We start from the raw sequence: 14768 nt of genomic DNA on the forward strand, positions 1-14768 counted from the left end.
TTGATACTCTTAAGAAGATTAAAACAATTTTTTTTAGCTCTTTTAGTTTTATCAGTGGGAAAACCTATCTACCATTACTGTAAATCAAAAAATCTTATCAGCTTTACTAGGTTTTAATTCAGCTTTCCTTTTTTCTTCTAGATCCGCTCAGCTTATTTTGAGTTAGTTTCTGCTTTGTGCCAGCGTATTCCACAATTGATAAAAGATGAAGCATCTAAAGTGAGCCCATCTGTTTTACTTAGCATTGATGACAGTGACCCCATTGTATGCCCAGCTCTTTGGGAAGCTGTGCTTTATACAGTTACAACTATTGAGGTATGTAAGAGAGGTACATTTACCATGCCCGGCAATCTTGTCTTCTTGTTGTATTTTAGAAGCCTTAGGTAATAAATACAAGAGAGAACTTATAAAATTATTATATCCAAAACTTACTGGAAAAATGCTTTTTTGGAAAATAAAATACTTATACAAAACTTGGTATAAATCTTAAACTTGACTATAAAATGGCATAGAGTTTTTATTTTACTTTCAGTTTAGTATAAAATATTCTTTAAACCTATGTAGCCCAAGGAAGTCAGCATGTCCCAATCTTATATTTAAGGTTAAATATTGCTGTTCTTTTTTGAAAGCAGTTTTCATAGAAATTTTTTAAGTTAAGTAATTATTTCTAATCAGTATCATCCTGAAAGCTTGTGGGACATGGTTACTATATGTAATAAATTTCTTACAATTTCAGAGTTTTAGTTTTAAATGGTTGTAAGAGATTTTAGCCTCCTTAGGTAGAATACTGTCTATCTTCTCTCTTAATTGGGAAAGTATGTTTATGATCTGTGATTATTATTATAATCTTTTCTATGGACAGGACTGTTGGCTTCATGTAAATGCAAAAAAAAGTGTGTTTCCCAAACTGTCAGCTGTGGTTCGTGAAGGTGGTCGGGGTCTGGCTACTGTCATTTATCCTTATCTTCTGCCATTTATCAGCAAACTCCCTCAGTCCATTATAGATCCAAAGTTGGAGTTCTTCAAAAATTTCCTCACCTCTCTAGTTACAGGGTAAGGAATTTAAATTCTTCATCTTTACAGCAGAAGATATTTTTCTTGTTTTTATAAATGGTTAGAATGATATACTCACTATCTTTCTTAAATTTCCCAAAGTTGTTTTGCTGTTCATTAAATACTTTTAAAGTTTCTGAGGAATTACAATCGGAATTCTTTTCTTGGGTACTTTAAAAGTAGTAGAAAAAAGTGGTAGAACACAGCAGAAAGTGAGATAAATATATTAAGACCCTTAGATGGAAATAGGCCATTTTTCAGATGAGCCATTTTTTTAATGCTGATAATAAATACAAATGCCCAAATACAGAAAATGAACCAGTGGAGTTTTTAAAACTTCCGTAAACTTGAGGGCAGAGCCAAGATGGCGGCGTGAGTAGGACAGTGGGAATCTCCTCCCAAAAACCATATATATTTTTGAAAATACAACAAATACAACTAATCCTAAAAGAGAGACCAGAAGACACAGGACAACATCCACACCTGTGAGAACCCAGCACCTGGTGAAAAGGGTAAGATACAAGCCCCGGCCCGGCGGGACCCGAACGCCCCTCACCCCAGCTCCCAGCAGGAGGAGAGGAATCAGAGCGGGGAGGGAGAGGGAGCCCAGGACTGCTAAACACCCAGCCCCAGCCATCCGGGCCAGAGTGCAGACACAGTGCATGTGTGGAGTGCTGGAAACTAGGGAAACAGGACAGCAAGACCTTTGAGCGGGTCCCAAAGCCGGCGCCCCTGTGACAAAGAAAAGCGAGTGCTTTTTGAAAGTCTGAAAGGGACAGGGATGCCACAGCTGGATGGAAGCATCCCGGGTCACAGTCCAGCAGCTGGAAATTCCAGGGAACTCCGGGTGCACTAACCCCCTGGGCAACAGCTCTGAGACCCCTCACAGAGGTAAACACCCAAACAGCCCCCCGTCCATTACCCCTCTGGGGCCCCGCCATAGCAGAGCAGGAGCCTGAGGCTGGCAACGCCCACAGCAAGGGAGCTTTCTCCATACCAGCCGGGCAAGATACAGAGACCCAGTCTACACGCAATTGCCCAACACAAGCCACTAGGGGTCGCAGTTGTCCTAGTAAAGAAAGGTCAGGAGCAAGTGGAAAGTCTTGGCTCTCCCAGCTGACAGAAAATCAATAGCTCACCATTGCACCTATCAACATGAAAAGGCAAAAAAATTTGATCCAGACAAGACTAACCCAGACAGCTTCGACATCTGCTATATCTTCCCCTGAGAAGGAACCTGGGGAGATAGATTTAACCAGTCTTCCTGAAAAAGAATTCAAAACAAAAGTCATAACCATGCTGATGGACTTGCAGAGAAATATGCAAGAGCAAAGGAGGGAGAATAAGAAATAAAACAAGCTCTGGAAGGACTTCAAAACAGAATGGACGAGATGCAAGAGACCATTAATGGACTAGAAAACAGAGAACAGTAACGCAGAGAAGCTGATGCAGAGAGAGTTAAAAGGATCTCCAGGAAAGAAAGAGTTTTAAGAGAACTGGGTGACCAATTGAGACAGAACAATATCCGCATTATAGGGGTACCAGAAGAAGAAGAGAGAGAGAAAAAGGGATAGAAAGTGTCTTTGAAGAAATAATTGCTGAAAACTTCCCCAAACTAGGGGAGGAAATGGCCTCTCAGACCACAGAGGTACACAAAACTCCCATGACAAGGGATCCAAGGAGGGCAACACCAAGACACATAATAATTAAAATGGCAAAGATCAAAGACAAGGACAAAGTATTAAAGGCAGCCAGAGAGAAAAAAAAGGTCACCTACAAAGGAAAACCCATCAGGCTATCATCAGACTTCTCAACAGAAACCCTACAGGCCAGAAGAGAATGGCATGATATACTTAATGCAATGAAACAGAAGGGCCTTGAACCAAGAATACTGTATTCAGCACGATTATCATTTAAATATGAAGGAGGGATTAAACAATTCCCAGACAAGCAAAAGCTGAGGGAATTTGCGTCCCACAAACCACCTCTACAGGGCATCTTACAGGGACTGCTCTAGATGGGAGCACTCCTAAAAAGAACACAGAACAAAACACCCAATATGAAGAAGGGAGGAGGAGGAATAAGAAGGGAGAGAAATAAAGAATCATCAGACCATGTTTATAAAAGCTCAGTAAGCAAGTTAAGTTAGACAGTAAGATAGTAAAGAAGCTAACCTTGAACCTTTGTTAATCACAAACTTAAAGCCTGCAATGGCAATAAGTACATACCTTTCAATAATCACTCTAAATGTAAATGGATTGAATGCACCAATCAGAAGACACAGAGTAATAGAATGGATAAAAAAGCAAGACCCATCCATATGCTGCTTACAAGAGACTCACCTCAAACCCAAAGACATGCACAGACTTAAAGTCAAGGGATGGAAAAAGATATATCATGCAAACAACAGAGAGAAAAAAGCAGGTGTTGCAATACTAGTATCAGACAAAACAGACTTCAAAATAAAGAAAGTAACAAAAGATAAAGAAGGACATTACATAATGATAAAGGGCTCAGTCTAACAAGAGGATATAACCATTATAAATATATATGCACCCAATACAGGAACACCAACGTATGTGAAACAAATACTAACAGAATTAAAGGAGGAAACAGAATGCAATGCATTCATTCTGGGAGACTTCAACACACCACACACTCCAAAGGACAGATCCACCAGACAGAAAATAAGTAAGGACACAGAGGCACTGAACAACACACTAGAACACATGGACCTAATAGACGTCTACAGACCTCTACCTCCAAAAGCAGCAGGATACACATTATTCTCCAGTGCACATGGAACATTTTCCAGAATAGACCACCTACTAGGCCACAAAAAGAGCCTCAGTAAATTGCAAAAGATTGAAATCCTACCAACCAACTTTTCAGACCACAAAGGCATAAAACTGGAAAAAAACTGTGCAAAGAAAGCAAAAAGGCTCACAAACACATGGAGGCTTAACAACACACTCCTAAATAATCAGTGGATCAATGACCAAATCAAAACGGAGATCCAGCAATATATGGAAACAAACCACAACAACACAAAGCCCCAACTACTGTGGGATACAGCAAAAGCAGTCTTAAGAGGAAAGTATATAGCAATCCAAGCATATTTAAAGAAGGAAGAACAATCCCAAATGAATGGTCTAATGTCACAATTATCAAAATTGGAAAAAGAAGAACAAATGAGGCCTAAGGTCAGCAGAAGGAGGGACATAATAACGATCAGAGAAGAAATAAATAAAATTGAGAAGAATAAAACAATAGCAAAAATCAATGAAACCAAGAGCTGGTTCTTTGAGAAAATAAACAAAATAGATAAGCCTCTAGCCAAACTTATTAAGAGGAAAAGAGAGTCAACACACATCAACAGAATCAGAAACGAGAAAGGAAAAATCACGACGGACCCCACAGAAATACAAAGAATTATTAGAGAGTACTATGAAAACCTATATGCTAACAAGCTGGGAAACCTAGGAGAAATGGACAACTTCCTAGAAAAATACAACCTTCCAAGACTGACCCAGAAAGAAACAGAAAATCTAAACAGACCAATTACCAGCAACAAAATTGAAGCGGTAATCAAAAAACTACCAAAGAAAAAAACCCCCGGGCCAGATGAATTTACCTCAGAATTTTGTCAGACATAAAGAGAAGACATAATACCCATTCTCCTTACAGTTTTCCAAAAAATAGAAGAGGAGGGAATACTCCCAAACTCATTCTATGAAGCCAACATCACCCTAATACCAAAACCAGGCAAAGACCCCACCGAAAAAGAAAACTACAGACCAATATCCCTGATGAACGTAGATGCAAAAATACTCAACAAAATATTAGCAAAGTGAATTCAAAAATACATCAAAAGGATTGTACACCATGACCAAGTGGGATTCATCCCAGGGATGCAAGGATGGTACAACATTCGAAAATCCATCAACATCATCCACCACATCAACAAAAAGAAAGACAAAAACCACATGATTATCTCCATAGATGCTGAAAAAGCATTCGATAAAATTCAACATCCATTCATGATAAAAACTCTCAACAAAATGGGTATAGAGGGTAAGTACCTCAACATAATAAAGGCCATATATGATAAACCCACAGCCAACATAATACTGAACAGCGAGAAGCTGAAAGCTTTTCCTCTGCGATTGGGAACAAGACAGGGATGCCCACTATCCCCACTGATATTCAACATAGTACTGGAGGTCCTAGCCACGGCAATTAGACAAAACAAAGAAATACAAGGAATCCAGATTGGTAAAGAAGAGGTTAAACTGTCACTATTTGCAGATGTCATAATATTGTACATAAAAAACCCCAAAGACTCCACTCCAAAACTACTAGAGCTAATATCGGAATTCAGCAAAGTTGCAGGATACAAAATTAACACACAGAAATCTGTGGCTTTCCTATACACTAACAATAAACTAATAGAAAGAGAAATCAGGAAGACAGTTCCATTCAGAATAGCATCAAAAAGAATAAAATACCTAGGAATAAACCTAACCAAGGAAGTGAAAGACCTATACCCTGAAAACTATAAAACACTCTTAAGAGAAGTTAAAGAGGTCACTAACAAATGGAAACTCATCCCATGCTCTTGGCTAGGAAGAATTAATATCATCTAAATGGCCATCCTGCCCAAAGCAATATACAGATTCGATGCAATCCCTATCAAATTACCAACAGCTTTCTTCAATGAACTGGAACAAATAGGCATAGTTCAAAAATTTATATGGAAACACCGAAAACCCTGAATAGCTAAAACAATCCTGAGAAGGATGAATGAAGTGGGGGGGATCTCACTCCCCAACTTCAAGCTCTACTACAAAGCCACAGTAATCAAGACAATTTGGTACTGGCACAAGAACAGAGCCACAGACCAATGGAACAGAATAGAGACTCCAAACATTAACCCAAACATATATGGTCAACTAATATTCGATAAAGGGGGCATGGACTTACAATGGGGAAATGACAGCCTCTTCAACAGCTGGTGTTGGCAAAACTGGACAGCTACATGTAAGAGAATGAAACTGGATCACTGTCTAACCCCATACACAAAAGTAAATTCGAAATGGATCAAAGACTTGAATGTAAGTCATGAAACCATAAATCTCTTAGAAAAAAACATAGGCAGAAATCTCTTAGACAGAAACATGAGTGACCTCTTCATGAACATATCTCCCCAGGCAAGGGAAACAAACGCAAAAATGAACAAATGGGACTATATCAAGCTGAAAAGCTTCTGTACAGCAAAGGACACCATCAATAGAACAAAACCGTATCCTACAGTATGGGAGAATATATTAGAAAATGACAGATCCGATAAAGGGTTGACATCCAAAATATATAAAGAGCTCACACGTGTCAACAAACAAAAAGCAAAAAGTCCAATTAAAAAATGGGCAGAGGAGCTGAATAGACAGTTCTCCAAAGAAGAAATTCAGATGGCCAACAGACACATGAAAAGATGCTCCACATTGCTTGTCATCAGAGAAATGCAAATTAAAACCACAATGAGATATCATCTCACACCAGTAAGGATGGCTACCATCCAAAAGACAAACAACAACAAATGTTGGTGAGGTTGTGGAGAAAGGGGAACCCTCCTACACTGCTGGTGGGAATGTAAATTAGTTCAACCATTGTGGAAAGCAGTATGGAGGTTCCTCAAAATGCTCAAAATGGAAATACCATTTGACCCAGGAATTCCACTTCTAGGAATTTGCCCTAAGAATGCAGCACTCCAGTTTGAAAAAGACAGATGCACCCCTCTGTTTATCGCAGCACTATTTACAATAGCCAAGATATGGAAGCAACCTAAATGTCCATCAGTAGATGAATGGATAAAGAAGAAGTGGTACATATACACAATGCAATATTACTCAGCCATAAGAAAAGAACAAATCCTACCATTTGCAACAACATGGATGGAGCTAGAGGATGTTATGCTTAGTGAAATAAACCAGGCGGGGAAAGACAAGTACCAAATGATTTCACTCATATGTGGAGTATAAGAACAAAAGAAAACTGAAGGAACAAAACAGCAGCAGAATCACAGAACCCAAGAATGGACTAATAGTTACCAAAGGGAAAGGGACTGGGGGGGACAGGTGGGAAGGGAGGGATAAGGGCAGGAAGAAAAGAAAGGGGGCATTACGATTAGCATGTATAGTGTTGGGGGGGCACGGGGAGGGCTGTGCAACACAGAGAAGACAAGTAGTGATTTTACAGCATCTTACTATGTTGAAGGACAGTGACTGTGAACTTGGTGACAAGTAGTGATTTTACAGCATCTTACTATTTTGATGGACAGTGACTGTGAACGGGGATGTGGGGGGGACTTGGTGAAGGGGGGAGCCTAGTAAACATAATGTCCTTCATGTAATTGTAGATTAATGATACCAAAAAAGAAAAAACAAAAACTTCTGTAAACTTAAATATAATAGCTATTTAAAGTCACACTTAGAAATAATTTCAGTATATTTGTTGAACTTCATAAATGAAATATACCGATTTTTATTAGTGATTAAATTTTTCTTTTGCTACACTATTATCTTTATTTGGGTAACTCCTCACTTTCTGATTTGCTGGTGGATGGTTCATGAATAAAAAATAAGTATCTGTTATCTTTAGCTTACATGTTTTGAAAATATGCTTTTTTCTCACTGTTCTTCAAGTACATGTTTTCTAATTGGGGTGTATTTTGGTCATTCATAGTTTTTAGTTTAAGAATTTTATTTAAAAGATCCTTTTCTTTTGTTACGATGGCCTTTTTCGTGTCTTTATTTTGGTGTTTCTGTATTGCTTATTTTCTTTTTTCATGAAAGAATAAGCCACAGTTATTCATTATTTCTTAGGCTGTCAACAGAGAGAATCAAAACCAGCTTTTCAGAGTGTTCAGCAGCAATATCTGCCTTTTTTGAATGCTTACGTTTTATAATGCAACAAAACTTAGGTGAGGAAGAGATTGAAGAGATGCTCATCAATGATCAGGTACTTACAATGTGAAATTTACCACTGTCTTTGCACACTAACTATAAAAAATTAAGCTCAGTGTGTCTTGCCATTTTTTTAATTAGCCTTCCTTGTAAAGATTTCATTTTTATAATTTACAAATTAAGTAAACTATATTTCTGACCAGATAAATACAAATTTATACTGTCAGTTGCTAGCCTTAATACCATAATGCCTGAGTCCTAGTTAGTCTCTGGTGGTACAAATCCTGCCTGTTTTAGAGAACTGCATTGCATAACAGAATTTAGAAGATACTATTTGTGATCTTTTGTATAAAGTTTAAATTGCACAATGATGATCTTATTACTTCTACAATGCTCAAGTATATTTATCCTTTTGTGACCAATTGTGCTTGATTTTTAAAACTAGTGATGAGAAAGTTCTGGAGTATGGTTCCTTTGGTAGGAAATTAATGAAATTATATAAGCCCAGATCCTAGTTAATGTCAGTTCACTTTAATTTGTAATTTAAGAAAAAGTGTCTGAATTCTGTGGGTCCAATCCATTTTTCATATTGGCTTAGAAAAAAGGAAAAAACTTGAATAAGAAGAGAAGATGCAAAGAAAACTGTATTGATAATGACCAATTATCTTGGTCAATTATATCATTAAAAAGAAGCAATTCAGCGGGAATGTGATGAAATCATTAATTTCTTTGTATGATATGAAAATGATCTTCAAGTTTACTTCTCAGTGTTCTTTGAAAAAAATCTTTTTTTCAGTTATGAAATATCAAATTTTATAATGTTTTACAAATAATCTTGTTTAAATTTTACTTTTCCTGAAAACTGAATGGTTGTATTTTTACCTTATCTTTCAGTTGATTCCTTTTATTGATGCATTTCTCAAAGACCCAAGGATGCAAGATGGGCAGCTATTTAACTATTTAGCAGAAACTTTAACTTCCTGGGAAGCCAAAGCAGATATGGAAAATGATGATAAAACGGCTCACAGCTTGGAGAAAGTGCTAGTAAATTTCTGGGAAAGACTCTCAGAAATTTGTGTTAAAAAAATCAATGAGCCACAAGCTGATGTTACATCTGTTTTGGGTTTATCTAACCTATTAGAGGTCCTTCAAAAGCCAAAGAGTTCATTGAAGTCAAATAAAAAAAAAGTTTGTAAAGTGAGATTTGCTGATGAGATGCTTGAATGTAATAAAGAGAATGAAAAATGTGTTTCCTCAGAAGGAGAGAATAGTGAAGGCTCTGGATTAATGGCTGAAGTGTCTCTTACTCATAATTGTTCAGATGATATATCTCTACTAAGGAAAAAACCTTTGGAAGACTTAGTCTGTAAACTAGCAGAGATGAGTATTAATTATGTCAATGAACAAAAGTCAGAGCAACATCTAAGATTTCTTTCCACTCTGCTCAGCTCTTTCTCTTCAACCCAAGTATTTAAAATGCTGCTTGGTGATGAAAAACAGAGTACTGTCAAAGCCAAACCTCTTAAAGTAGCGAAACTTGCACAAAAAAACCCTGCTGTTCAGTTTCTATACCAGAAACTAATAGGTTGGCTAAATGAACATCAAAGGAAGGAAGCTGGTTTCTTGGTGGACATTTTGTACAGTGCCCTCCATTGCTGTGACAACAGTACGGAAAGAAAAGAGGTCTTGGACGATCTAACTGAGGTACTAGTGTTATCTTTTTAAACTGTAATAGTTTATACTGGCACACTAATTGTAGAATGAAACTTACATGGCAGTTGTATTTTGATTGTTTCTTGACTGAGAATGTCAATTTAAAGATGAACAACATAACATACTCTTGATTGTGATTGGGAACTATGTGAGATTTCCTGGTAGGTACTGAATAAGTATGTTAAAATGACAAATGCATAAGTAAGTTCTTTCAGTCCCTACTTTTAAAAATTGAACTAAAAATTATAGTTTTGTAGTGGTTACCTGGTGAATTTATTTACATGTAAAAAATTTTACTTTTCCTTCTAGCAGATTCTCTTTTTCCTCTTTCAGGTGGACCTGAAATGGAATTCTATTCTTCAGGTCATTGAAAAGGTATCTTAGGGATTTTTTTCTTCTCTTCTTTCTTTTTCTTTTTCTTTTTGTGTGTGTTTGTGTTTATGGATACAGAAAAATTAAAACCATAGTCATATTCACACACTGGTATGTGGTCAAGTGTCTATGTTAGAGAAATTATTATTATTATTATTATTATTATTTTCTATAAGTTGGGAAGACATTTGATTTTTTGCCTTTCTATATATAATACGATTTTTCTAGTTAGGAATATCAGGGAAGAATGAACAGGTTTTAGAAAATCCAGTGTGTTTTCCCTAGCAGGTAACAAAGGGAGAATTATACATTTTATTATCTTTTAAACGAGGCAACAGGTTTTTACTCTTATCTTAATTGCTTTTTGTTCTATAGAAGTTGATTGAGTGGTTCTAGTATGGCCAGAACATATGAGGAAATTAAGTTTGTCATACTCAGAATACTGTAAAGGAAAATTATAATCTCCCAGCCTTTGTCTGATTGCTACTGGAGTAAATAAGAAAATTAGTGGTAAGAATAATGAAAAGAAGTCAAGGAACATAAACAATTTAGAAAATTTTAAAAGTGGCTTAAATATTCTTTCCTCATGGAGATGCAAATGATGTAACAAACACTTTTCCAACTATAGAAATGTTATGGCTGCTACCTAAAACTCTTTTTTGTTATTAACTTTTTTTGGTTATGTTTGTGTTTTTCATAGACAACTCTTTAATTTATAATTTTACTTGGATCTTTTAAAATTATAGTGAAAAAAAATAACATTAAAATGTATCATCTTAACCACTTCTAAGTGTATAGTTCAGTATCATTAAATATATTCATATTGTTATTATTATTTTTAATTAAGGTATCCTTGAAATACGATCTTATGAAGGTTTCACATGAGCAACATTGTGATTTCAACATTCACCCATATTATCAGGTCCCTCCCACCCCACTGCAGTCAGTGTTCATTAGCTTAGTAAGATACTATAGAGTCATTACTTGTTTCTCCGTGCTAAATATATTCATATTATTGTGCCGCCAGTCTCCAGAACTTTTCATCTTGCAAAACTGAAATTCTACCCATTAAGCAATAACTTCCCATTTCCCCCAGTAATTTATTTTTAAAAAATCAATACAGAATATTAATTAATTATTTTTTAATAAGAAATGTAACTTACTAGTCACACCATTGCATTAGTTTATCCAGTACCTTCTCTCCCTATAGGCTTGCTACATGTAAAGCCAAATTATCAGAAAGCTGCCTGGTAAGTCTAGAATCAGAGCAAGGGGAGTTAATAATTTCATAAGAGAAGATTGATATGTCCATTTCCCAAATTAGGAATATACCTGCCAAGTAGCTCAGATACTCATATCTGATTGGAAGACAGTCTCCTTTCTGGGCAGTGTTTGGAAGTTCATAGCCAGTTTTCACCTATACTTTCATGACTGACTAGTCTCCCCATCCCCTTAAAGTTGGTCAGATTCTTTCTGTAGATATGTCAAGACTTTGAGAACCAAACTTCATGTCTTGCTAACCTGAGAGACATTTACAAGTTTATTTTCTAGATTCTTTAAAATTCTATAAAATAGATTGATTTTAGTTGGCAAATTATGTTAGGAAAGCCAATATTTTAGCCATCTAAACTCTAGTTTTTCTTGTTTTTAATGCAACCTTATAATTTAAAAAGCAGACCTAAGTTTTTAACTAGAAAAGGAGCTTTGAGATTTTCTAAGTTAATCTTCATTTTTAAAATTAGGAAATAGGCCAAAGTTGGTTAAGAAATTTGTCCAATGTCGTAAAGCCAGGGTAGTAGTAAAGCTAGGGCAAGATGAAAGCTCTTGTTACCTACAATTTAAAAAAAAAAAGGGATAAACAGTTTTTAAAGCACTACCCAATCCGCACTTGGATTTTTTTTTTTCCAGACTGCTTTGAAATGAACCAAGTTGCAAATTCCTTTCTTCTCAGCCCTTAAAGCAAAAGAAGCTGTGGGAACATGGATCAGCATGCTTTAGGGGTGGATTTATAGTTTTCTTTTTCTTGTTTCCTCACCCCATGAAAATAAACCAGTTGCTGTCAGATATCTGGTCCTGGTAACTATTTCAGAGAACTTGGGGAAATAATTTGTCCCATAGTTCATATTGAAGTAACTTACTACTATCATATATTAATTATTCTTTAATTTTAGCAAAATTAATGAACAAAATTTAGTATCTATAGAGCATTCATGAATCTGTCTTCAAAATTCATCCATTTAATATTAATTGAACATCTCTGCAGTGTTGATAGCAGGTGTCAAAGGAGTATAAGACAGTCTCTGCTCTCAAGGAACTTAAAATCTCATTTGAAACAAGATAAACATAGATGGGACATTATAAGTAATATAATAAAATCCGGTAAGTGCTTTAGAAATTCACAGAAAAGCAGTGATAAGTATGGGCTGGAGTTGATGGGGAAGAGTTCATAAAGCAGGTGGGATTTGTACTGATTCTTAATGAACAGGATTTCAATTAGTAAAGAAGAGGGAATATTTATGGTTGGGATGGTAGTGTGAGCAAAGCATGGAAGTGTATGTAAGCAAGACTTAGTGGGGAACAGGAAGATAACCAGCCTCCTTAGCACTGAGGAGGAGGAGTGGGGGATAGTGTTGGGGCCATGATGGTAAGGGAGGTAATAATGGTACATGTATTATTTTAGGCAGATAAACTTTTTGATCTTACTTCTAATCTTTGCTTTAATTTTATGGTTTTAGGCATGTTCTAGTTCAGATAAACATGCTTTAGTAACTCCTTGGCTCAAAGGAGATATCCTTGGAGAGAAATTGGTAACCTTGGCAGATCATCTTTGTAATAAGGACTTGGAATCCACAGTATCTTCTGAAACTTACTTCTCAGAAAGATGGACTCTTTTAAGTTTGGTATTATCGCAGCAGGTTAAAAATGGTAGGCAAAAATATGACTTTTGCTTTTTAGTACCAAATAATCCTTTCACTTTTGGGAGGCATTCCATACTGCTCAGTTTGCATATTATTGCTTGAGAATAACAAGACTTAATTGATTCACATATCTTAATTTTATAAGCACCCTAAATGTTTATTAACCTTTGTAGCATGACTTAGAAGACATTTATTATTCTTAGTTTTATATTCCAGAGAATTTTGAATTTAACAAATCTTAATTTCATAGAGCATTGCTTTTCTACTTAATTTAAAACTACTTTTTTACATGAGGGCTTTTATGTGTGAGGGAATAGATTGATATATTAATATGATTTCTTTTGTCTAATATTTAAACATATAAACATTCTTTTTTATTAAAAAAACATGAAAAGATTCAAGTGATGATTAATCCAAAGTATGGTATTAAAAAATATACTGTTAATATCTTTTATTTTTTGTCTATGTGTATTTTTTTCTCTAGATTACTTGATTGGAGAAGTATATGTTGAAAGAATTATTGTTAAACTTCATGAAACTTTATCCAATGCAAAGAAATTGTCAGAAGCTGAAAATAATGACTCGTCAGTGTCTTTTATCTGTGATGTGGCCTATAATTATTTCAGTTCAGCAAAAGGATGCTTGCTAATGCCATCATCTGAGGATTTATTATTAACTCTCTTTCAGTTATGTGCTCAGAGCAAAGAAAAAACACATTTGCCAGGTAATAGCCTACTGCTCAAATGTTTTGTTGGGAATCTCCAGCTCTGACCTTCATAGTGTAAGTTCCCAGGCTTTATTTGAATCATAACGTGTTTGAAAGTTGAAAGCATTTTGAGTTAAAGGCTACAGATCTTAAACACTTCCAGCTTTAGAAACCAAGTTAAAGATGTTTGTAGAAAGTATGTCTAAAGTTCTTACTTGATAGTCAAGGGAACAGTTTGGACGGGGCCATGGTTGATGAGTTAGAATCTTAGTCCCTTCACTTAGCCGCTCCACCAAGTTGCTTAATTTCTTGATGCCTCATTTTCTGCATTCATAAAGGGGAATATAAATATCTCATAGTTCTATCTTGGTATATATCAAAATGAAATCGAGATTGCTGTTTTAAAGATTACATTTTACCTTCTGTGTCAATACAGACTTATGAAAAGAATATAAAAAATACTTTTGTTAGAGAGCACTCCTCCCCAACCCTTTATTTCATACTCACTCTCTCTTCGGAAGAGATGTATTTTTCACATCTTCAAAAGGACAATGCTCTTATAAATATGTTCAGAGCAGAAAAAAGCCAACTTTAAAAATTTTACCATTTTACATGTATATGGTGTGAGCTAGCTTGTATTTTTGCACATTTGAGACATAGTTACTTTGTTTTGACATTTAATAGTATTTTATGTTTTCTTTTTTTAACGATACTTTAAAAATCAGATCTGCGTTGAATTCCTTCAGACATTTTGTACTGATAATAGTTACTTCAGAGGATTTCAAATTACTGTTAACATCTTGATTTTAGACTTTCTTATCTGTAAAGCGAAAAATACTTGGCTCTCTGGTGTGAATTTATTGGTCCATCAAGCTGGCAGTACATATAAACAGAGTACCTTCCTACGTCTGTCTGCTCTGTGGCTAAAGAACCAAGTTCAGTCTTCATCTTTGGATATTAAGAGGTAACCTTTTTTGTACTCATTTGCACATATCTCTTTAATACTTGTCCATAAATAAGATGCCATGATTAATGAGAGTGCCT

General features: G+C 35.7%; 1 protein-coding gene across 1 annotated transcript in view; it reads left to right on the forward strand.

Annotated features, from left to right (window-relative positions):
- The window catches only part of LTN1 (listerin E3 ubiquitin protein ligase 1), an 81256-nt gene that overhangs the window by 13674 nt on the left and 52814 nt on the right, over nucleotides 1-14768 (forward strand). The window contains exons 7-14 of the mRNA XM_036875106.2: nucleotides 142-315; nucleotides 863-1053; nucleotides 7935-8070; nucleotides 8910-9719; nucleotides 10062-10103; nucleotides 12836-13025; nucleotides 13503-13742; nucleotides 14535-14688. Of these exons, the coding sequence (XP_036731001.2) occupies nucleotides 142-315; nucleotides 863-1053; nucleotides 7935-8070; nucleotides 8910-9719; nucleotides 10062-10103; nucleotides 12836-13025; nucleotides 13503-13742; nucleotides 14535-14688 (1937 nt within the window). The remainder of the gene's footprint in view (nucleotides 1-141; nucleotides 316-862; nucleotides 1054-7934; nucleotides 8071-8909; nucleotides 9720-10061; nucleotides 10104-12835; nucleotides 13026-13502; nucleotides 13743-14534; nucleotides 14689-14768) is intronic.

This window comes from Manis pentadactyla, chromosome 1 (assembly GCF_030020395.1).
Source record: "Manis pentadactyla isolate mManPen7 chromosome 1, mManPen7.hap1, whole genome shotgun sequence".
Classification (NCBI taxonomy): domain Eukaryota; kingdom Metazoa; phylum Chordata; class Mammalia; order Pholidota; family Manidae; genus Manis; species Manis pentadactyla.